Below are 26300 nucleotides of genomic sequence, written 5' to 3'. Positions count from 1 at the left end.
TGACACTGACCACTGGCCTAGTGGCTAGGACCTGGTGCTTTTACTACCGTGACCCAGCCCATCTGTGGCTGGGAACCCAAGCCCTGTTCCAAGTGGTTGCAGCCGGAGGCCACCCAAGATCAGTTAGGGAACTAAGATCCTGCAAGCTGCCTTGCATGGCCAAAAAAAAAAAAAAGTACAATTAAAAAAAAGATAAAATAATCAGGAACTGAATTAAGGCAGTGATACTGGGAATAGAAGAGGTTTCCATAAGGTATATTTGAATCTGAAATGCATTTTTAAGTTTAAATGCTTTTATTTGTTTCTTCTAAAGACGAAAAGGGACTGAGATAAGTCAGATAAGAGAAATTCAAGGATTCTGGATCCAACCATAGAAAAAAGAAAGTGGACAATCTTCAAGTTCCTGTTCAAATTTTCTGCCCACTCTTCTGTTGGTTGTCTGTCTTTCTTACTCATTTGCAGTTTTTTGGTTTTTCTTTGTATATTTTGGATTCATAGCCCTTATTAGATATATGAATTATGGACATTTTCTATTATTCTGCAGATTATATTACCTTAACGATGTCTTGATTAAAAGAAGTTTTCAAACTTCTAAATTAGTTCAATTTATCAGCTTTTAAACTTTATAATTAGTATTTTTTTTTTTGTATGAAGTCTTCTCCTGCTCCAAGGTCACAAAGAAATTCTGTATCTTCCTTGATATGTGGTATTTTTGCTGTCAGTAAAATCCTGTCAAGAAGATACTCTTCTCCTTCCCACTCATTACATTACATGCCTACTTTTAATATATTTGCCATAATTATGATTTTTCTGTCTGTCTTCTCAACTAGACAGCAGTTTTTCAAGGGCAGAGATGATGTCTGTTGATTGCTACATGCTCAGGGTGTATGAAAGTTACTGAAGGATAGCTTGTACTGTACCTATGCTTGAAGAAACATTTTCTAAATCTAATATATTATGCTTACAGCAACTAACTGTTATTCAGGTAAGGTTTCATGTCACATTTTCAATTCTGGCTCATCTTTTAGAATCTCCTTACTTGAGAGGGTTATGGAATGATCTGAGTGTTATCAACTAATCCAAGTATAGAAACTAAAAAATATAAACATGATAAGAAATATGGCACTTAAGCATGAAATAACTTCATTCAGGGGAAAATCAAATTCACTGAAAAATATCAAAAAATATAGGCTATAAGACAATTATACCATTTCATAAAATAAACCTAAACTTTACTCTGTTCATATGGACTGGCTGACTCAATATAAAAAATTTAAACATCTGAAACTGAGAAGTAAATGAAATGTCAATGCACAGAAATGTACATGACAAAAGGCTTTTCTGTAAGATTCCTCCCTTATAGAGAAAGCAAAACAAAAGGCTCGTTTAGACTAGAGAAGAAACATTTAACTGGGGAGCAGTCTACCAGATTAGAGTGTAACCAGAGTCATTAATAAGGAAAAGACTTTTATTTCAACTCCATGTAATAGGGAAAGAAAAAAGAGGTTAGGAAAATTTACTCCTGAAATGATTACTACTGGCAGTTTTTATATTCATAGTCGCATATTGCTAATTAATTTAGAGTGTATAACAGCAGAAACAGATTAATCTCCCAAACCAAGTCAACAACTCCCAGCATAAAATTTAACATGAAATCTCATTAGCATCAAGTGTTACATAGCTCAAAGGTTAACTTCATAGGCACTAGTAATATTTTTCAAGTCCTACAATAGACAACATTACCAAACAGGTTCACAAGAACAAGAACAGTTCCACATGTCAAGTCTGGCTTACAGAAACAATTCTTGTTCATCAATCACTATAGTAAACCCATGCGGGAGCTGCTTTCTCTGGTGTCTGGTATTGTTGTTCAGTCAGTTGCCAAGTCTTGTCCACGTCTTTCTGACCTCATGGACCACAGCGTGCCAGGACTCCCTATCCCTCTGGTGTCTGGTAATCTGAGGGCTGATTTCTAAGAAACTGGTTTGTCAAGTTCAAACTGAGCTGGTGGTACCCATAACAGAGACTAAGGATCACAAACAGCTCAAACTGACCTAAGCCACTACCCTTTCTCTTCCAACATATCTTTAAATGATCAAAAGTACTTCCCTTCACCTAACACTTCATCCTGTCATGGGCATGCATGTGCTCAGTCGTGTTTGACACTACAACCCCATGGACTGTATCCTCTGTCCACGCGATTATCCAGGCAAGAATACTCGAGTGGGTTGCCATTTCCTCCTCCAGAGTATCTTTTAACCCAGGGATCAAACTCATGTCTCCTGTGTCTCCTGCACTGCACGTAGATTCTTTACTACTTGAGCCACTGGGGAAGCCCCACACTTAGAGCAAATTGCATCCTGAACTCAAAATATTAAGAATGGAACGCTTATTACTGGTGATGCTGCTTCTGGAATGATTTTTCAGAAGAAGCAGTAGAAGAAAACCCCATGAGGACTAATCACTCTGACATCTGACTCTGCTTCAGTTCATCTGCTAATTAAAATGCCAGGCTACAATTTCTTATCTTCAGAAGACCCGGCCCCCTACACATTTCTAAGGCAAGCTCTAAGTGCCTTCCCCAGAAAACTGAATGTACTCATGTGTGTGAACATACATGAACACACTAAGTCACAAACAAGACACACCAGATTTGACACACTATTTCAGGGGCTTTAGGGACTGAACCCTTCTTGAATCTTCTAGCATTCTTGAATCCAAATTAAGAGAACTGTATTTAGGAAAAATAGAGGTATATTTAGTGTATTTTTATTTTCTTTTTCATTTTTTAATCAGCACTTAAAGTTATGGAAGACGGACCACAAGAAACAGGAAATTATCTGTCTTAGGAGCCCATATTTTCCATTATATCCCAGGGCAATACAAGCATGAATATGCAAAGATATGTACATAAAATGCTCAGTGAAGTTCAGTCTAAAACACAGGAAGACTGGGCACAATCCAAATGCCCCAAAGCAAAGGAAAAGATAAACACTCACGGCACACGCATCCAGCAACCAGTATCATGCTGTGCCCTACGTGATCTGCATGTAACGACAAAGGCAGATGGTTCAGGAAACACAACACGAGCTTGAACACCAAAATTCCAAAACATCTCGAAAAAAGAAAATTACTAAGGCAATAATTATGACGCAAATCCATTTCAGGTGAAATCATTTTAAACTTTAAAATATTAATTTGTGCCTTTGTGCAGCGTAAGATTTAAAATCCTTTAAGAAAGAACGAGATCACATAAAAGAAAAAACAAACTTGATCCTATCGAGTTCATTTCTGTATATAACAGGAGATAAAATTCTAAACTGATTTTTCTGCATGTGGATTTTCCTCAACCTTATACTTATCTCATACAAAAAGTGGCTCATTACTACCTCTCAATACATATAAAAGCTAAAACTGTAAAACTCTTAGGAAAAAGCACAGGAGTAAATCTTCACAGGTTTGAGCTAGGCACAGATTTCTTTGATACAACACCAAAAATGCAAGCAATAAAGGAAAAGGTTAATAAAACGGACTTGAGCAACGTTAAAAGCTTCTGCTCTTCAAAAGGCACTATTAAGAAAGTAAAAAGTCAAATCACACACTGACAGAAAAATCTTTTAAAGTCGCACATCCAACAACAACTTGTATTCAAGAGTTTAAAAACAACAACAAAAACTCTTATGACTTAATAAGGAGTTGACGTAACAGCTAAAAAGAAACTGGGAAAATATTTGTAGCCATTTCATCAAAGAAGGTACAGAAAGTGCAAGAAAGCACATGAAAAGATGCTCATTATCGTTACTTATTTAGAAACCCACACCAGAACGATAAGGAGACACCACATATACTCATAAGAATGGCTTTCACAAAAAGCCATTCAAGAGTTAAGTATTAGCAAGGATATGAAGAGAGGGGAAACTTAAAAATTCCTGGTGCAGCCACTTTGGAAAACAATTTGGCCATGTTTTCCAATGTTTAGAGCATATACATCATACAATGCTTCAGTTCCACTCCCAGATACCTCCACAACAAATCAAAACATATTTTCATACAAAGACTTGTATACAAATGTTCATAGCATAGCAACATTATTCATTATAGCTAAAAAGTACAAACCACCCAAATGCCCATTAACTGGTGAAGGGGAAAAGAAAGAGTTGTCGTGGTACTGAAATACAACTGTCAGAAATTTATTTTAATATTTCTAAATAATCCTTTTATACATTCAAAACAGCTCTATGCCAAGCCCTGCCCCCAGTTCGAAACAATAATTAGTCCAGTCTTATAAATTTGTAGCCACTTAAAATGTTCATAACAAGATTTCCCATAGTGAAGATGATTTTTTAATGGGAACCTTGTATATAATCCATTTTCAACTCTAATTAGATTTATCTGGGGAAAACATTATTGCCTAACTGATATAGCTAACACTAGCTAAACAAAATGTTAATACGCTCTAAGTGGTGGAATACTATTACATCTAAAAAAACATAATAACCAACATTAATAAGAAGCTGGAAACTCTAATTTTGGTAGTTACTCATAAATTATGCATTTTACTTAAAAACAAATATCTTGTTCCTGAGAACAACAGCCAATATCTTCAAACTTGAAGGCTCCACTTGTAGTAACACAAATGCAACTGCACAGCAGTTACATCTTTACTTTGTTTGGATATATAAGTAAAAATCATCATTTTCCCAACTGAGTAATGAAAGTCTTGGGCATTAAGCAGATTACATATACAGTCAGCTCTCATTTATAAGTTATAATTTAATGTGGTTATTACATTTACTGTTAATGTGTAACACACAGCATCTTATAGCTAAGCACTGCATTTTAATCTAATAATAGTAGCTATAATATTCTGAAATGTGCCTCATGAATCAAAGATATGATGTGTTTGAGGGTTTGGATTAGCACTTTGTCAGATCTAGATCTGTTAATATTACAGCTTGCTGAAAAAGGAGAAAGGAAGACAGGAAAGCTTTTAGGGTGCTAAAAAATAAAAAAAAATACAAGAATCATTCTGGAAGAATTCCTCTTCCTCGCTAAGTGGATCCTGTGAAGCACTGCTGGCAGTCTCCCACAGGTACTGAGGACGCTGAATGGATCAGGACGTGCCCTGTGGAGACACAGCATGCCCTACTCCACAGAGGCCACCACGGAGCCCGGCTGACACTTTCTAATTCATCAGAGAGCAGGAAATGGAAAACCCAAAGGTTGCAAAAGGCTTCTTGTGGATTTTATAAAGAAGGATGTGGGCATTTCAGAATAAGCTTATGGAGCTGAACTCAGCAGAAACACGGTGCAGTTCTGTACTGAATAGAGAAATGATACTCCCCTTATACAGCCAGAACACAACAGGTCCTCAACAGCACCCAGATCACACACATGCGTCTAGTTGGAAATTCCTTCTAGTTTTACTTTCTAATCCATTTTTACCACACACTGATCCTTCTGCAGTGGGAGCTTCCAATGCATCTGTATTAAGCTTTCACTAGGCACTCACTCTGGAGAAGGCAATGGCATCCCACTCCAGTACTCTTGCCTTGAAAATCCCATGGACGGAGGAGCCTGGTGGGCCGCAGCCCATGGGGTCGCTAAGAGTCGGACACGACTGAGCGACTTCACTTTCACTTTTCACTTTCATGCATTGGAGAAGGAAACGGCAACCCACTCCAGTGTTCTTGCCTGGAGAATCCCAGGGACGGGGAGCCTGGTGGGCTGCCATCTATGGGATCGCACAGAGTTGGACACGACTGAAGCGACTTAGCAGCAGCAGCACTCACTCTGTGGCAAGCACTCTCTGGAGAGAGCACCAAAGGTAAGTGACACACTTCCAGTCGCCATACACGCCAAACCGTACCACACATGAGCTGATCCAATGCTATGAGATATTTGGGGGATGCAGAAGAGGGAACGATGAGGACTCAAGGAAAACTTGACAAAGATGATGACAGCTTAGGTGAGATCAAGAGGGCAGCAAGATGATCAGAAACAATACAAGAAGGGCAGTACAGGCAGCTGCTGTTGTTCAGTCGCTCAGTCATGTCCTACCCCCTGCGACCTCATGGACCACGCCAGGCTTCCCTGTCCTTCACTATCTCCTGAACTTTGCCCAAACTCATGTCCATTGATTCAGTAATGCCATCCAACCATCTCACCCTCTGTCATCCCATTCTCCTCCCGCCTTCAATCTTTCCCAGCATCAGGGTCTTTTCCAAGGAGTCGGCTCTTCGCATCAGGTGGCCAAAGTTCTGGAGCTTCAGAGAGAACCCTAAATAACACCAAAGCTGTGAGAGAGCCTACTCAGAGAATAGGGTAAGTTCAGCATGAATGGAACACAGCACATGTTTGGAAGGCATGAAAAGAGAGGAGGCTGGAGCAACAGTGAGAGATGTAGCTGAACAAATGGGAGGAGATCAGAGGATCAAAAGGTACAAAAACTGGGATAAAGATCTTGTGAAAAGCAAGTCTTCTACTGGACCTTGAGAAATAGTAAAATCTGCCAAATCTCCAATATAAGATCTGTTCTGAATCCCCTAGGAAAACACCATAGAATTTAATGTGCTCTCAGATCCAGGAAGGGAAAACTGAATAGTTTCTAATCAATACAAGTCAAAACATGCCAAAGGAAGAAAGCATCCCCCTCACTCCAGGCCCCTGGAAAATGCTGTGACTTTAATTCAAAGGGAGTGCAACCATAGAAACAAAGTCCTTTGTCTGCAGCACTGATGGCAGAACACCATCCTCTTCTGAGTATCTCACCTTCTAGAACTGTGATGTCCACTCAGGTATCCAGCAGCCTTAATTAAGTAAAATTAACTTAAATAAAATTAAGCAAAATTTAAATGTTGATTCCTTAGTTGCACTACCTATGTGTCACATACTCAGCAGCTCTATGTGACTAGTTGCTGCTATACTGGCCAATGTAGATATACAGAATATTCCCCTCACTGTAGAAAATTCTATCGATCACTGCTGTCTTGGAGTTAACCATTTATAGGAGGAAGAGGATAAACATCCTTAAGGGCCAAAAGTCACTTTACAAACTTTTTTGAGATCCTGAGATCACTTGGTACTGAACTGGGGATACACATGTGTAATCAATAAATGGCTGCCAAGCAGAAGTTTAATATAAAAGAAAGAACTCTGGAAATGAGGTAACTGTGTATATTCGACTGTAGGCAAAATCTAAATAATCTTGCCCTAACTCTATCAACAGACTCCACAGATGAAGCTTTGAACCAGACTTCTAAAATAACTACAAGGTATACAACTACAAATGAATTTGACAAGATGGTTACAGTCCATTTAGAAAGATGTTGTGTATACACACAAGGACACACAATGGAGAGTATTCAGCCATAAAAAAGAATGAAATTTTGCCATCTGCAATAACATGGATGAACTTGGAAGGTGCTGTGTTAAATGAAATGTCACACAGAGGAAGACAAATACTGTATGCAATCACTTATATGCGGAATATAAAAAATACAACATACTAGTGAATATAACAAAAGGAAACAGAGTTACAAGTATACAGAACAAATTAGGGTTATGAGTGAGGAAAGGGAAGGTGGGAGGGGCAAAATAGAGGTAATGGATTAAGAGATTAAAAACTATTAGGTATAAAATAAATAAGCTACAAAGACAGACTGTATAGAACCAGGAATGTAGTCAACATTACAATAACTATAAACAGAGTATGATCTTTAAAAATTGAGAATCAACGTATGGAAACATAAAGCAAACAAAACAAAAAAAAATAGATAAAAACAAAAAAAGGAGCTAAGATATAGCTCACTTATCACAACAGATGTCTTCTAAAATAGTTGCTAGGAAAATGAATGACATTTTACACTTTAAAAGTAAAGCTTACCATTTAAAGGAATCCTGTGGAAACCAACCTAAAAAGACGATTATCATCTCTTAATTTATCTAGTTAGACTACCTACTGTTTTTGACCTAAAAAAAAAACAAAAAAAAAAAAACGCCACTTCTGTATTGCCAGAAATAGTTATAAGAAGTTAAATTCCAGGGAGCAAAGGTTAAACAGCTAAAGAGGTATTGGTGAGTACACACCTCCTCCTTCCTTTCCCAGGACCAGCTCTCCTGAGATTCATACATATTAATACTTAATGACTCCAGACAAATTTTATTCCTAAGAATTTCAATGAGGAAAGAGAAAAAGGACTAAAATTCAACAGAAAATGGACAAGGGAATTGAACAAGGAACCTCACAAAAGAGGCTCCCCTCTGAGTTAAGTTCATCTCACCAGCAACCAGAAAAATGCAAATCAAAAGCATAAACAGGTATCTCAAAACACTTAAGAGGTAAAGTTTTGACAACTACCCATGCCAAAGTAGTTGGCACTACCTGGATGGGAGCAAATGGCAATCCCAGACTCGGCTGCTGAGTGTGCAATGGGTAAAACCATTCAAGAGAATCATCAGATCAGATCATATCAGTCGCTCAGTCGTGTCCAACTCTTTGCGACCCCATGAATCACAGCACGCCAGGCCTCCCTGTCCATCACCAACTCCCGGAGTTCACTCAGACTCACGTCCATCAAGTCAGTGATGCCATCCAGCCATCTCATCCTCTGTCATCCCCTTCTCCTCCTGCCCCCAATCCCTCCCAGCATCAGACTCTTTTCCAATGAGTCAACTCTTCACATGAGGTGGCCAAAGTATTGGAGTTTCAGCTTTAGCAACATTCCTTCCAAAGAAATCCCAGGGTTGATCTCCTTTACAATGGACTGGTTGGATCTCCTTGCAGTCCAAGGGACTCTCAAGAGCCTTCTCCAACACCACACTTCAAAAGCATCAATTCTTCGGCGCTCAGCCTTCTTCACAGTCCAACTCTCACATCCATACATGACCACAGGAAAAACCATAGCCTTGACTAGACGAACCTTTGTTAGCAAAGTAATGTCTCTGCTTTTGAATATGCTATCTAGGTTGGTCATAATTTTCCTTCCAAGGAGTCAGCGTCTTTTAATGTCATGGCTGCAGTCACCATCTGTAGGGATTTTGGAGCCCAGAAAATAAAGTCTAACACTGTTTCCACTGTTTCCCCATCTACTTCCCATGAAGTGATGGGACCGGATGCCATGATCTTCGTTTTCTGAATGTTGAGCTTTAAGCCAACTTTTTCACTCTCCACTTTCACTTTCATCAAGAGGCTTTTGAGTTCCTCTTTACTTTCTGCCATAAGGGTGGTGTCATCTGCATATCTGAGGTTATTGATATTTCTCCTGGCAATCTTGATTCCAACTTGTGTTTCTCCCAGTCCAGTGTTTCTCATGATGTACTCTGCATATAAGTTAAATAAGCAGGGTGACAATATACAGCCTTGACGAACTCCTTTTCCTATTTGGAACCAGTCTGTTGTTCCACGTCCAGTTCTATCTATTGCTTCCTGACCTGCATACAAATTTCTCAAGAGGCAGGTCAGGTGGTCTGGTATTCCCAAGTCTTTCAGAATTTTCCACAGTTTATTGTGATCCACACAGTCAAAGGCTTTGGCATAGTCAATAAAGCAGAAATAGATGTTTTTCTGGAACTCTCTTGCTTTTTCGATGATCCAGCGGATGTTGGCAATTTGATCTCTCGTTCCTCTGCCTTTTCTAAAACCAGCTTGAACATCAGGAAGTTCACAGTTCACATATTGCTGAAGCCTGGCTTGGAGAATTTTGAGCATTACTTTACTAGCGTGTGAGATGAGTGCAATTGTGCAGTAGTTTAAGCATTCTTTGGCATTGGGACTATCAACTGGGGTTGAACAAACACACTTATCTGACAACACACACCTCCAAGTCTGTACATGTGCACCAGGAACACTACACAGTGATGATACAGCATTATGTCAGTACCAAAATGGAAAATAAACCAGTGTCAGTCAGTATTAGAAAGGATAAACTGGAATGTATGCATATAGCAATTAATCTGTATACCGCAGTAACAATAAGATCGACTGCAGTACTTACAATAGCATGGATAAACCTCACAAATGTAATACTGAATGTAATTATTTCTATACAGTGCAAAAACAGCTAAAATTAAACTACCACTCTGGGATGGGTGTTATAGGTTTCTAAATTACTTTAAAAGAAGAACAGAACACACTTGGATCTGGTTATCACGATGAGTCAGGATCTCTGGAAGGACAGCAAAGAGTTAGAAGGGTGTGCAGGGGAAGGCTTGTCATGAGCTATTTATCTGTGTGATGGGTTTGTGTATGTTTTCTTTATGATACTTTATTAAGATGGACATCTTTGTTTTATACATTTTTCCATACGAATCCAGGAGTTGGTGAGGGACAGGGAGGCCTGGCGTGCTGCAGTCCACGGGGTCGCAAAGAGTCGGACACGACTGAGCGACTGAACTGAACTGATATGAATGCTACATTTCACACAGACACACAAAGCTAAAAAGAACAGTCTACACATACCACACATACAGTGTGAGATAACTGTTTCATTCCTCTCACAAGCACCTTTCAAACTCCTCCCTCTCACCCAGACTCACCTCTTGCAGTGCTTTACTCATCAATGGTGACATATTGATACTCTCCCCTCCTTCTGGATGGATTTGAAAATTCACTCTTTGATAAAGAATCTGAAAAAGAACACTATATATTGTAACAGAATTGTTTTTAAATTTGCCTCATTTTACAATGTAGACTTGAAACTTAAAAAGCATTCTTTCAAGGGGGAAAAACAAACAAAAAAGTGCAATCTCCTAGTGGTAACAGGCTGACTTCAGGGCTTCATGAACACCTTCCCAAGGATGCAACCACAGTTTCAGGAGCATCTCCTAGTGGTAACAGGCTGACTTCAGGGCTCCATGAACACCTTCCCAAGGATGCAACCACCGTTTCAGGAGCGGAATTAACTGTGGGAAACCTGATGTACAATGTAATGAATGGCCAGGAGATAAAAATATGAATTCCAGAATTCTTCACATGCGTTTTACAACTGGCCTAACATCCCCCTGATGCAGATCTAGCCTGTGAATTTTAGGAAACTGAGCTTCTCTCCAACCAAAGCCCACACCCTGCTATTTCCAAAGAGCTTCTAAGGGGATGGTGTCACCACCGGTTTTAACTCACATGGTTTCCAGTATACTACACAGGACCTCCTCTTAAATATTTTGTTCTTGACAATACTAATGTTCCCCATTATATTCAATAAATTGTTTCCTAATACTATTCTCTTATTTCTCATAACTGTAGCCTTTCTTTACTGGAATAAAGCCAACAACACTATTTTATAGCTTAATATCTTCAAATTTGTAAGTAACAAACTATTTTTTCCATAAATTAAAATTTTCATATTATTGGTAAAATAAAAAAAGCACAAACCCAAGATCCACAGACCCAACAAAATACACTTGATACAGTTCAGGATTTACTTTATTGGGAGACTTACTTCTGTCTTCAGAGAGCTGCTGGCAGCTAAAAGAAGTTCAATGCTGCTGGGAGGGCAATGTGTCAGAGCAAAAGCCATGAGCTCTTGCCGAGTGGCCAAGTCCTGGTAACCTTCTGATTGTGCTAACTGGCTACAAACATCCCAGCTTTTAGAGTAACCTGAAAAATGGGCAAGAAAAACAAACTGATTTTCACTAGAAGAAAGAAATTTTCAATCCAACTTGAAAAACGTAATGGCTTTTTACTGAGGTCTTATGTTACCAAAGCAAAGTCAGTCATAGTGATATGTATCATTATATAAGCAGAAAAACACAATGATCTAAAACAGAAAAGAAATATTAGGTGAGTGTATTATCCAGAAAGTTCAGCAGCGCTCCAGACAAGTTTTTCTGATAAACTATGTTAAATTTCAGATGAAAATGACTACAAATAGTAAATTATCTTCAACCTGACAATGACTACAGATAATTTACTAAGATTTGATGTTGAGTAAAAACGACTGAGTATCTGAATTCAGAAAGAACTGAGTGTGGACCAAGCACTGTGTGAGCTTGAGAAAGGTCCAAACATCATCATCCCTCACCACCGCAAAAAAAACAAAAATAATAGTAATTCCTCTTTCCCTTGGTTGTAAAGTGAAATTGAAAGTTGCTCAGTTGTATCTGACTCTATGCAACCCCATAGACTGTACAGTCCATGTAATTCTCCAAGCCAGAATACTGGAACGGATAGCTGTTCCCTTCTCCAGGTGATCTTCCCAACCCAGGGATTGAACCCAGGTCTCCATCATTGCAGGCAGATTCTTTACCATCTGAACCACTAAGGAAGGTTGTTAAGGGAAGACTGTAAAGATTAAACAATCTTTATTTTTTAAAAAACTGTACTTAAAAGCAGTTTATACACTGCAAAGTTCTAGAAAAAGATAAATTATTGTGGAAAGCTACAAAGAATCATCCACTTCACACATGAAGACAGAGGTCCAGGGACAGTGCCAAAAATACACTGAGTCTGACTCTCGGCAGAGGGCTTTGCCCTATGCAAGTTATGCTCTAAACTCTTAAAATGCATTTTCATTCTTATTTGAAGGACATCCAGTTAGAAAGTAGGTCTTATTTCTAAGTACAAAGGCCTTGGCCCAGGATAATTTCTCTAAATATACAAAGTCAGAATTAATCCAAGTACTATCCTTATAGGAATAAACTTAATACAAAGCTCTCTAAGTAAATGATAGTGAACTAAGACAATGATTTTCCAGAATAGCATAACTATTCTGAACTTCAGTTCAGTTCAGTTCAGTCGCTCAGTCGTGTCCGACTCTTTGTGACCCCATGAATCGCAGTATGCCAGGCCTCCCTGTCCATCACCAACTCCTGGAGTTCACTCAAACTCATGTCTATCAAGTTGGTGATACCATCTAGCCATCTCATCCTCTGTCATCCCCTTCTCCTCCTGCCCCCAATCCCTCCCAGCATCAGTCTTTTCCAATGAGTCAACTCTTTGCATGAGGTGGCCAAAGTACTGGAGTTTCAGCTTTAGCATCATTCCTTCCAAAGAAATCCCAGGGCTGATCTCCTTCACAATGGACTGGTTGGATCTCCTTGCAGTCCAAGGGACTCTCAAGAGCCTTCTCCAACACCACACTTTAAAAAGCATCAATTCTTCGGCGCTCAGCCTTCTTCACAGTCCAACTCTCACATCCATACATACCACTGGAAAAACCATAGCCTTGACTAGACGAACCTTTGTTGGCAAAGTAACGTCTCTGCTTTTGAATATGCTATCTAGGTTGGTCATAACTTTCCTTCCAAGGAGTAAGCGTCTTTTAATATCATGGCTGCAGTCACCATCTGCAGTGATTTAAGTGGTGCACAATCACTAGGTTAATATCTGACAGTTTTTCCATGAAACCAGTTTTCCAATGCTGAGGTTGTAAAGTGTTAAGCTTTTATCCAGTTTTCAACATTTTCACAGATGTATCACCAAACTCTCTCCTTGACCAAACTTCACTCAGGCTTCTCTGAGTCCTCTTTTAAACGAGACCTCTACCTTGGCCCAGCCTTTGTTGAACCTATTATAATCCAGTTTCAGTCAAGAATCCTGCCAAGTCAGTTTAAAGAGAATCTCCCACCCTTTGTATCTGATCACCCTGGCGTGCCACCAGTAAGTCAGTTTAGTACAAATGCCCCTATCCCGGATGTCTCATCACCATAATTTTTCAACCATTGTTGGTCCCCTTAACCTGATCCTCGGTGATAAATTCCCAGCTGTCTCTTCTGTATTTGGAGTTGAGCCTGATTTCTCTTCCGTTACAAAAGTCCTGAATAAAGTCTTCCTTACTCCTTTTAACAAGTGTCAGAATAATCATTTATTTTACCAGTATACAGCAAATATACAAATCATCAGTGTGCAACACCAGGAGGTATCACAAAGTAAAGCACTGCATCGTTAGCCATGCACAGGCAGTGGGTAAACAGCTAAGTGTGCCTGAGTTTCCACATACTCAGGCACAACTGCAAAAAGCAGATCATTTAGCCCAGAGCCTATGACAAGACAACATTCCTGGCTAGTCCTCTGGGGAATGTGCTCTTTCATAGAGAAATTATTCCACAATACAACCTGCTTACCCTCCAGAGACTTGAGTTATAATTTCAATATCAGTGGCAAGCTACTTCCCAACTGCTCAAATTCGAAAAGCATTTTGTGATCTTTTAAAGAAATTAAAGGATAGAAATACAGACAATGTAGTCACAAATTACAGATATTTCAAATTTGAAATTTTTTCTATTATATGTCAAATACATAAAAAACATTTACATATTTTGTAATATTTTAAAATTAAAATATTTTACATAAAATTGCTATTAAAATTATGAGCCTACTTTTAATATGGAATGGAAAGCAACCATATCCCAGATAAAACGTAACCCCTTGAGCCCAGTAAAGTATTTACAGTAATATACAAGCACATGGAATACCTACTTATCAGTGCTCACAAAACATCTCCCAAGGCCTATGAACACAGTGTGGCTGGCTTACCAATTAGACCAAGTGATTTCAAAAGAGATCTCTTCCATGAGTCAGAACATGAGCAAAAAAAAAACATGAGCAAAGTGTTAAGTGGTGTCTACTTCACCTGTGGCCATCAGCTCCTGACAATGCACATTAGCAGCTTTGTAGTCATGGAAACGCAGTGCCTGCTCCACTAGAAGGATGAGAACCTGTCCACGCCTTTCTTCTGGGTCTTCACCTAAAAACACATGCAAACAACTTACTGTTTGGGGCAGTATCAATGGATAGAGGAGTTCCTTAAGTCTATTTTTCTAATTAATTCTCAAATGAAAAACAGAGATTAGAAAGATTTTTATAAGACAACAGGACAAAAGGTCAAGGCCACTTAGACCTTTCAGTCTAGTTATTAATCATGAAATTCTCTCTCCAAAGTGATCAATGATTAATATCGGCCCCATACAAAATATAAATTGGTACAACCGTTGTGGAGAACAGTACGGAGGTTCCTTAAAAAAGTAAAAATAAAACTATCATATGATCCATCAATCCCACTGCTGGACATGTATCCACAGAAAACCATAAACCAAAAGCCTGCCTGCACCCCCATGTTCACTGTAGCCAAGCCATGGAAGCAACCTAAATGTCTATCAACAGAGGAATGGATAAAGAAGATGAGGTACACAGATACAAGGGAATATTATTCAGCCATAAAAGAGAATGAAATAATGCCATTTGCAGCAACACAGATGGACCTAGAAATCGTCACACTGAGTGAAGTAGGACAAGGACAAACATCTTATGATACCATGCAGACATGGAATCCAATTTTTTTAAAAAAAGAAAAGAAATGAAATTATTACAGAACAAAAACAGACTAACAGATAACAAAAACAAACTCGGTAGGGAGGAATAAATGAGAAACCTGAGATGAACACATACACACTATTATATGTAAGATACATAACCAACAAGGACCTACTTTATGGCAAATGAAACTCTACTCAACATTCCGTGATAATCTATATGAGAAAAGAATCTAAAAAAGAATGAATATGTGTACATTTATAACTGGATCACTCCACTGTACACTAATACAACACTGTAGATCTGTGATACTTCAGTAAAATACAGATATACCAGCCCCAGAACAGCCATTCTGACGTAGGTAGGTAGAGGAAAAGTTTTCCTCCAAACAGGGAATTTAAACATGTTTCCTATTTATTCTCATATTTGAATGTCCTAATTCTAATCAATAATGACAAATAAAAAGATAAAAACCATAAATACAAAGTAAAATGGATTTAAATTTTATAGTTTCATTGTGAGAAAGTTAGTTTATGTATCAGGTGATCTGAGCAGGTGGTTAAAAGAAAAAGCATAACCAAAAACAAGCTTGAAAACAATGATTCTAGAAAAGTCCTACAAAGAAAACCAAGTTCATAGGGAGAAGAGCCAGCACTAGAACCAGACTAGGAATCTACTAAAGAAAATGGTCTAAATGTTTAGTTTGAAGAAAATACTAAGGGTAGCAGGACAAAACTTTGAATATATGAAATATAATTTAAACTATGTCCACAAATTCTTTGGTACTCCCTTCTAAAGATGGAGCTTACTGCTTCTCCCCTTGAATGGGGATGGCTAGTGATTTATTTCTAACAGAGTCAGCTGTAAACGATGGTGACTGACCTCCAAGAGGAGGTTGTAAAAAAGCACTAAAGGCTCTGCCCTGCTCTCTGGATCAATTGCCCCAGGAGAAAGCCAGGAGTCGCCTTGTTGAGAAGATGCTCGAGAAACCCCATGGAGAGCTCCCCGGGGCAAGGGGCTGAGGCTTCTGACCACCAGCCAGAGAGTAATGCAGGCCTGTTCCAACAGCTGTGGAAGCCATCTCAGGCTCACCCAAGCCCAGTCAACTTCAAGTGGAGCCTATAAATATTTCCCTTAAATTTGGGAGGGCCTGTGTGACTGCTTCTGTGAATAAGACACATTAGAGATGAAGTGGCCCAAATTCCAAAGCTAAATTACAGCAAAATGTCATGAAACTTTTGTTGGTTTCTCATCTATGCAGAGTACATCATGAGAAACGCTGGGCTGGAAGAAGCACAAGGTGGAATCAAGATTGCTGGGAGAAATATCAATAACCTCAGATACGCAGATGACACCACCCTTATGTCAGAAAGTGAAAAGGAACTAAAAAGCCTCTTGATGAAAGTGAAAGAGGAGAGTGAAAAAGTTGGCTTAAAGCTCAACATTCAGAAAACTAAGATCATGGCATCCAGTCCCATCACTTTATGAGAAATAGATGGGAAAACAGTGGAAACAGTGTCAGATTTTATTTTTGGGGGCCCCAAAATCACTGTAGATGGTGATTGCAGCCATGAAATTAAAAGACTCTTACTCCTTGGAAGGAAAGCTATGACAATCCTAGATAGCATATTCAAAAGCAGAGACATTACTTTGCCAACAAACGTTCGTCTAGTCAAGACTATGGTTTTTCCTGTGGTCATGTATGGATGTGAAAGCTGGACTGTTAAGAAGGCTGAGCGCCGAAGAATTGATGCTTTTGAAGTGTGGTGTTGGAGAAGACTCTTGAGAGTCCCTTGGACTGCAAGGAGATCCAACCAGTCCATCCTAAAGGAGATCAGTCCTGGGTGTTCATTGGATGGACTGATGCTGAAGCTGAAACTCCAATACTCTGGCCACCTCATGCAAAGAGTTGGCTCATTGGAAAAGACCCTGATGCTGGGAGGGATTGAGGGCAGGAGGAAAAGGGGACGACAGAGGATGAGATGGCTGGATGGTATAACCGAATCAATGGAGATGAGTTTGGGTAGACTCTGGGAGTTGGTGATGGACAGGGAGGCCTGGCGTGCTGCGATGCATGGGGTCACAAAGAGTCAGACACGACTGTGTGACTGAACTGAACTGAACTGAACTTGGGATACTGGGTCTGGGAGCCCTAGGCCACCACATAAGAAATCCAGGTAGTCTGACAACAACATAAGGAAAGATGGTAAGGAGAAACCACATAGAGAAGAGAAAGCCCGAGCTACTCCAGCCCCCAGCTTTTTCAATCTTCTCAGCCCAGGTGCCAGACATGTGAACAAAGCAGTCTTTGAGATAAGCACAGCCCTAACTGCTATATCTGACTGCAGTTTCATAAAAGACCCTGAACTGCCCAGTCAACCTTCAGAACCGGGAGAGATAAGAAGACATGACTGTTGTTATTTTAAGCTGCTAGGTTTCAGGGTGGTTTGTAAAGCAGCAATAAATAACCGCAGCATTCTGTAAGCTTCAGATACATGTTACCTGCCTGTGATTCCTTTCTTAACACCACTCCGCCCCCAGCTAAATATTACAATTGTCTTTTGGATTCTCTAACATCTGTTTACAGAAGCCGTGGACTACCCTCATACCCCATTATGCAACACAGTTCTCTGCTTCTGCAGCCCTCTAAGATGCTAAATTCCCAGAGGGCAGCAGGTGTGTAATAGAACTCTGTATCCAAAGTACCTGACAAAGTGGTATTACTTTCCTCTCTGGGGCCTCTATTTCCCCATCTGTAAAATGCCAGTAAGGAGAGCCTGCAGTGAACAGCAGAAGAGCCAGTGTGTTAAAAGGGCACAGAAGGGAGCTGGCACACAGCAGTCACGGATACACAGTAGCTATTACGTGCACTCAGGGGGCTCACGATAAAAGCACCATGTTGAATGAAATATGGATACTAGTCTTCTCCTTTAATGATACTGGACTGAAGTTATAACACAGATTCCACATTCAACTTTGTGAAACAGAGGTGGTCAAGTTGAGATGGTTCCAAATAGGAGAACTAAAATAGCTGCAGCAAAGAAAAGCCATTTGAACACCAGGTGTTCCACACAAATGTACTCGGCAGGACTGAAGAGTAATGTTCATACCATTAAAAATGCAGGCTTATCTTGATCACTGATATTCCTATTTTTAGGTCAGTGTCACAGGGATGAAAATGGAAATTAACAGTAGTAGGCAGGTACATGGAAAATGTAGACAGCATCCCTGACTGCTTCATTAGTGTCTATGACTGGATCCTTAAGAAATTCTTCCCTGATGATCAGAGTGCTTTCAAGTTTACAAAATGCTTTCGTATGTATTAACTCGTGTGAGTCTCATAATCTAGACTTAAAACAGGGGGTGCATTCCTATTTTCCAGAAGCTGAAGCTTAAGTCACTTAGCAAATGAATAGGAGAGTAAGGACAGGACCAGTCTTCAGACCCCATGCTCAACTTCTCTGCCACCTTCCAAGATACCTCCCGATGGCTGCCTGGCCCCCAAGGGATATCCGCACACATCTCCAAGGCCAGAGGTAAAAATGCTAGTGTTACGCTTTCAGATAGGCTAGAAAAGGACATCTGACACAATAAAATATACTAAAACTATAAAGCCTTAAGAAGAAGAGTCCTATTTCGATTTTAAAACATAAATGTGTCTACCAAATATACATATACATATATATATATTTACTTAAAGCTCAAAATATAAACAAAATCCTCTTTACTTTTTTAAAGCTAAACATGGAATTTAACCCCATTTTAATTAAAAACAATTTCTGGGGTTAAAAGCCATCTTCAGGCAGGACTAGATCTTGAGGCATGTAGACTGCCACTGGGGCGTTTTCCTTCTCTCAAATGGATTCATTTTCAGAAAACTGATCAGACAAATGACTGCCAGCATCCCTAAGGTTGTATCCTTACGAATTTAATTTAGAAAAGAAGAATGTGCTTCTGTCTTCCTGTGTTTATATATCAAACATCAGGAAAGATTTTGATTGGTTTTTCTTGAGTTGCACGGTCATCTCTGCACTGGCAGGTGGACAGGAGGTACTGGCAGGACGACAGTGCCAACAACTGTGGCAAAGCATCTTGACTGGCAAGTCTCCACTGGGAGAGGGACGGGGTCCCAAAGGAAGACCACTTAGCAAACCAACAGACATGTCCAGTATAGACAGCTGGTGTTTCGAGTCAGCGGGTGGGCTCATTTTCATTCTTTTAGTTGAAATGGGAAGGTATTTGTCACAAAATTGTGCTGGATTTGAAAATTTTAAGCTGCACACTTTAAAATCTGTTTAAGAAGATGAGGACTCACTTGAAGATGTCCATCAGGTGAGATACACATTGGATGAGTCAAAAATACAAAAGAAAAACGTTAAAAGACTGGTAAGCACAACAATGTGACACATGGAGTATGGACTCAGAAATGCTCTGTTACTTAACCCTGCTGAGCAAGATCCTTAACTTCTCTGACCTTCAAATCCCCTCATAAAACAGGAAGAAAACATCAACATCATTTAATAGAAAATGAAATGAGACAATGCGTGAGAAAACCTGGCCAAACAGTAAATGCACAAATTGTTCTAAGTAATTATTCAGGTTCAAAAATGTTGATTTGGGAGAATGGCATTGAAACACGTATAATATCATATATGAAATGAATTGCCAGTCCAGGTTCGATGCAGGATACAGGATGCTTGGGGCTGGTACATTGGGATGACCAAGAGGGATGGTACGGGGAGGGAGGTGGGAGGGGGGTTCAGGATGGGGAACACGTGTATATCCGTGGCGGATTCATGTTGATGTATGGCAAAACCAATATAATATTGTAAAGTAATTAACTTCCAATTAAAATAAATAAATTTATATTAAAAAGAAAATATTACACCAAATGTGGAAACTGAAGGTGAACTAGTTGAGCTGCCTTGTCCTACTTTTTAAGTTTTCTGGTTATAAATGGTAACTCTGACTTCTCTTTCTGACCCTGTATGACCATGGAACCCCAAAAAAGTCTGCCTTCATTTAGAAGACAGAGGTCCAAGCAGCTCAACATAGGAACACATATTAATAACATGCCAATCTTGCTGGAAAAGACAAAACCTTGCTGAAAAGCAGCTCCTCTCACACCTAGTAGCACATATTCCAGTGTTTTCCTAGGATGGTGCACAGCAGTTAAGCTTTCAAAACTTACCTGCTACCCTCAGCAGCTCAGCAAGGCCCAGCAGCTTGGTGGACTGCTTGTAGCACGTGGGGGACTGGCAAATACACTCCTTGACGAGGCCGATCCGATCAGAGCACAATCGCACTACAAAGGAAGACACACTGATGATTCGTGACCAGGGACACGACGGAGGTACACTGACCTCCCTAATTTAAGGCAAATGAACCAAGTGAAAACTGTGTTTACCCCCAGATCAATAAGAATTAAGTAAAAGGCAATTTAAAAAAATAATGAAGTTATTGTTGACTCTGAATAGATAATATACAATAAAACACACCAAGGAACCTGTAACAGACTATCACTGATCAATGATATTAGAAGTTAAAAAAAAAAAAAAAAAAAAACACCAGACACACAATTCCAGTGAAAACTTATCAAAAACCAGAGATGAAAAGAACTTAGCTAAACCTCTCCCACTTCCAATTCTGAACATTTCCAGAGTTAGAATAAAGATAAGAGCCCTCTGCTGTACACCTGAAACTAACACAACACTGTCAGTCAATTATACTTCAATAAAAAACATAAAAATCTTTTCAAGAATAAAGATCAGAGATGACATGGAAACTAGCCAAGCATACCACAAATCACCAAACACACTCACTTCATTTAGGGCACTGAGTTGCAGGATTTGAAGCAACAGAAAATCTCCCTCCTGCTTATCAGGTGAGGCTCAGGACACTGGGAGATGCCCACTGTCCCAAAAGGACAGATGACTTGTTTGGGCTGGTACTAATCTGACTTCCACCTTTAGGTAAAAGAACTTGAGCAATGCTAACACACTGTTAGTAATTTAACTCTAAACAACAATTTCCTGTCATTCCCTCTGTTAAAAAAAAAATACGGATTCAATTAAAGAATATTCTACAGTAAGCATAAGAAGAAATAAACTATTATCATTTAGAGCTACTTATAAATTATGCAACTGAAATGAATAAATTTCAATCGAAAACTGATGTAAAGGTGAAACTCTCACCTGTAATCCCCAATTTCTCTTTTTGTTTTTATCCAACAGCCTCACTGCTGTAATAACGGCACTGAAAAATGGGACAGAGAGCAGAACCTATTGCTAACAGATTAAATGACCAAAAGTACTCTTTATTTAGACACCTAAACAGGAATACTAGTGAATTTATGCAAAATAAGTTCATAAAAGTGCAACACTTAAGTAGAAAACTCACCTTGCAAAGGCAAGATCTTCACCCCAAATTCTTCAAGGCACCCCAGGGCCTGGATAAGATCGAGCTCCTCTTGAATGGCGGCAGGTCGATCTGTTATCAGCTGTAAACAGCACCTAGGACAAAACCATTTTTAAAGTGGAAAAGCAGCATACGTTCAGCTAAGCTGCCCTTCTATGATCGACAACACAGAGATCCAACACATTTATCAGACACCAACTCCCTTCCAGGTATTCTGCTAGAGGCTTTCTGATCTCTTTCTTAATCCTCACAGCAAGGCTGCGAGACAGAGAAATATCACCACCTGCTTTGCAAGGAAGCCAAAACTGAAGCTCAGAGGAGTGATTTGTGCAGGTTACAGCACGTAAGGTATCAGAGGATAAAGCAAGGTACGTTAGCTCCGGGCTTAGTGCTCTGTTTACTGTTGACTCCAGAGATAATGATGATTTAAAAAGGATTAAGCAAAAAGACGGAATTTGTATAATTTCCAGTTATTCTTCTAAGGAAAGCAGAAATGTCTTGATTTCGGTCACAACTTTGTCTCTCAAAGGAAAAAAGAATAACCTAACAAAGTGCACAAGAGACATTTTGCTGATCAGAAACAATCAGTTGTTGACGCAGTACTGAGATAAATGTAAGTGACAGTGATTTGATAATCTAAGAATTTGTGATACCTATGGAGGATTTTAAGCAAATTTTGTCAAACTCAGAGAAAGCATACTTGATAAATTTTAGTTAACAACAAACCTATTTTCTGAAAGATGCACATAGAGGAACAGTGCGGAGAAGGCAATGGCACCCCACTCCAGTACTCTTGGCTAGAAACTCCCATGGATGGAGGAGCCTGGTAGGCTGCAGTCCATGGGGTCGCTAAGAGTCGGACACGACTGAGCAACTTCACTTTCACTTTTCAGTTTCATGCATTGGAGAAGGAAATGGCAACCCACTCCAGTGTTCTTGCCTGGAGAATCCCAGGGACGACAGAGCCTGGTGGGAGGCCGTCTGTGGGTCGCACAGAGTTGGACATGACTCAAGTGACTTAGCAGCAGCAGCAGCAGAGGAACAGTGCGGCATGAGACTAGAAAGGACAGGCAGAGATCAGGCCATGAGAGTTAATGATTCTAAGATCCTGGACCATCACAGGAAGATGTCTAGGCCAGTGTCTACCTACATGACCAACTGACAGATATGGGCCTATCTTCTTGAAAAAATTAAGGCATTTAAATCAGATAAGCACTAACACATACTACTGGTTCAAGGGTAAACAGTATATAACCTATTTATGGTAACTACAAAAATTCCAACTGAATTTACCTTTGAACACAGGAATTCCAGTTCTAGGAATTTATACTACAGATAGGCTCTTTTTGAAATAAAAGACACTAAATCAGGAACTAATTAAATAAACTATATAAACATCAAACAATGGAATATTCTACAACCACCAAAAAAGAATGCAACAAACCAATACGCACTTACACAGAAAAACCCTATATATAGATACCGAGTGAATAAAACAAAACAGAGAAAGGTATGTACAAGTAGTAAGCACCTGTGACCTAAGAAAGAAGAATGTAATATTCAATAAGATATTCCAGAAGGATACACAGGAAATAAATTAAAAATATAGAAGGCATTAAAGATAGGGGAACTATAATGAGGAGAAAGACATTGTCCATAGCTATCTTTCTGTATTTTTGAATATTTTATCTCGTGGCTGCATTGCTTCTTCAATTAAAAAAATTAGTAAATAAATAATAATTTAATCAATAAGAATGGATGGCTTTTTTCTATTTCAATAAAACTGTGAACAATTAAATATATCTGAGCTCACAAGTCACAATCAGTTGGTGCAACGTTATACACATATGACATTTTTAAAATTAAAGTGTGTCCTTATAGGAGAAATTCCATGGACAACAGAGGCTGGCGGGCTATGGTCCACGGGGTTGCAAAGAGTTGGACACGGCTGAGCAACTAACACTTTCACTTCACTTTCATAGGAGAGAGGAGATGGATGAAAGGAAAATACTGCAAGTATAGTTTTAAAATGATCTCCAGGAGCATCTGTCAAGAAGATTTAGGTCAAAAACAACTCCCAGTTTCAAAGCCTGTTTTATTTGATATTTTCATCATCTGAAATAGAAATACTTTCCCTTGGGAAAGGAGAAAAAATTTACTAACTATTTTAAACAACTTTGTCAAGTTTAATAACATGCCTTGAGAAAACATGACTCTGAATAAGATTTCACTGGCAGAGGTGGGGAGGGAGGGCAGAGGGTGGGGCAGGGAAGTTACCTTTAAAAGTCTTGCTAGAGTTGAAGCAACTACTAGTCATTTGAGGGGAAAAGTAACTTAATAACTACCACAATCTTTACACCAAAATAATCCTAATAAGCCTAAAATTTCAATGCAAAAATAAAACAACTTAAGTAGTAAGAAAACAATACGAAAAATGACTTTAATGATCTTTGGAATTAAAGGTCTTTCAAAGTCTGAGACAAAAGACAGAAACCTTATGTAAGAGAAAAGAATAACAATTACAATTTTTAGAAATTCTAAATAGCCATTTGAAAGATAAATTATATACAATAAAAAGCTGGCAACATAGTTAAGCCATTGAGAGAGGCAAAGGCCTAAAGTTCTACATGAAAAAAAAAAAAAAAAAGCTCCTAAGAACGAAGATGATGGCATCCGGTCCCACCACTTCATGGGAAATAGATGGGGAAACAGTGGAAACAGTGTCAGACTTTATTTTTCTGGGCTCCAAAATCACTACAGATGGTGACTGCAGCCATGAAATTAAAAGATGCTTACTCCTTGGAAGGAAAGTTATGACCAACCTAGATAGCATATTCAAAAGCAGAGACATTACTTTGCCAACAAAGGTCCGTCTAGTCAAGGCTATGGTTTTTCCTGTGGTCATGTATGGATGTGAGAGTTGGACTGTGAAGAAGGCTGAGCGCCGAAGAATTGATGCTTTTGAAGTGTGGTGTTGGAGAAGACTCTTCAGAGTCCCTTGGACTGCAAAGAGATCCAACCAGTCCATTGTGAAGGAGATCAGCCCTGGGATTTCTTTGGAAGGAATGATGCTAAAGCTGAAACTCCAGTACTTTGGCCACCTCATGTGAAGAGCTGACTCATTGGAAAAGACTCTGATGCTGGGAGGGATTGGGGGCAGGAGGAGAAGGGGACGACAGAGGATGAGATGGCTGGATGGCATCACTGACTCGATGGACGTGAGTCTGGGTGAACTCCAGGAGTTGGTGATGGACAGGAGGCCTGGCGTGCTGCGATTCATGGGGTCGCAAAGAGTCGGACACAACTGGGCGACTGATCTGATCTGATCTGAAGAATCAATACCAAGAAAAAGGAATGCTAACTTTCCTATACAACAGGCCAAGAGAAGAATAGAATCCCTAGTCCATAAATTTCCACTTGGAAGGGACTTTTGGGTTTTATTATCTAATCAGGTCTCCTGTCCCTAAGCAGACTGGAAGCCATGTAAAGGATACAGACATGACCTAATGTGCTAAAATTTTCCAGAACCTGGATTTTCAGGCTACCACATGAATTTCTTCCAATAGAAGAAAAGTATAACCTTACAAAAAAATCAGCTAGAATGACTGTGGGAAAGTGTGCTAGAGAAAAAGGCTCATAAACTAATGAACACTCATGATATAATTAAGTTTTCTTTCTATATTCAAGCGCTAAGCAACTGTACCCCAAATGGAAAAGTACTCTGCACTTGTGATAACGTATTTTGTAAGTCAGAGAATAACACCAACAATGCAGTGTGTGTATTCTGACCCCACTCTCTCTTCTGGAGAACATAGAGTTCCTCTACCTGGCCAGATCCATGCAGGTGTCAGTGAGGTTGGTAGAAGAATTGAAGTACTCTCTGCTGGCTGCCAGAACCAAGTCAATACTTTTTTCGTAACTGACCCTGAATTGGGTTTTTCCTTTATGGGCTATACTAGTTGGTGGATTTATTGAGCAAGCACTGCAGTGCATCATCTGCCCAGCCAGGTGGATGTTCTCAAGGCGACTGGAACACAGAAGACTTTCTGTAAATATCTGGGGAAAAGAATAAACTAGAATTAGTGCTTAGAAAGGGAGGACTCAATTCTCAATACAATGGAAGCTCTGATATCCAAGTATAATAAATTTTAAAAATACATCCATTCTACAAGTAGAGGTTGCACAATACCATGAATGTACCTCAATGACAATGAAGCATACTTTAAAATGCTTAATTTTATGTTATGTGAATTTCACCTCAATTAAAAAAAAACTCCCTCTTTTAGCAAGAAGAAATAATTTAACTGAACAAACTAATGGTAAGCATACTTTCATGTGTTACAATGAACACTTAAGTAAAATACCTAAAGTTCATACTCACTAAAATCAGGTCCATTAGACATACTGTCCCACACTCTGGTTGAACTATAACATTTTCATTTTTTAAAAGAAAATCTTTGAATATGGTACACATAATTAATGACTGCTTAAAGCACTTAAAGTCAGTCTCAGAAGTGTACGTGAATGCTCAGTCTATCAGTCACGTCTGACTCTTTGCAGCCCCAAGGACTGTAGCCCGTCAGGCTCCTCTGTCCATGGGATTTCCCAGGCAAGAATACTGGAGTGGGTTGCC

At 39.3% G+C, this 26300-nt stretch overlaps 1 protein-coding gene across 2 annotated transcripts in view; it reads right to left on the bottom strand.

The window, feature by feature from the left end:
- The window catches only part of NBAS (NBAS subunit of NRZ tethering complex), a 335203-nt gene that overhangs the window by 146979 nt on the left and 161924 nt on the right, over positions 1-26300 (bottom strand). For both annotated transcript variants that reach the window (XM_061433269.1, XM_061433270.1), the window contains 6 exons: positions 25494-25723; positions 21650-21762; positions 20442-20555; positions 14571-14684; positions 11439-11596; positions 10537-10626 (listed from right to left, as the gene is read on the bottom strand). In XM_061433269.1, the coding sequence (XP_061289253.1) occupies positions 10537-10626; positions 11439-11596; positions 14571-14684; positions 20442-20555; positions 21650-21762; positions 25494-25723 (819 nt within the window). The remainder of the gene's footprint in view (positions 1-10536; positions 10627-11438; positions 11597-14570; positions 14685-20441; positions 20556-21649; positions 21763-25493; positions 25724-26300) is intronic.

The sequence above is a fragment of the Bos javanicus genome, chromosome 11 (assembly GCF_032452875.1).
Source record: "Bos javanicus breed banteng chromosome 11, ARS-OSU_banteng_1.0, whole genome shotgun sequence".
Lineage (NCBI taxonomy): Eukaryota > Metazoa > Chordata > Mammalia > Artiodactyla > Bovidae > Bos > Bos javanicus.
This window is presented reverse-complemented; position numbering and strand designations above follow the sequence as displayed.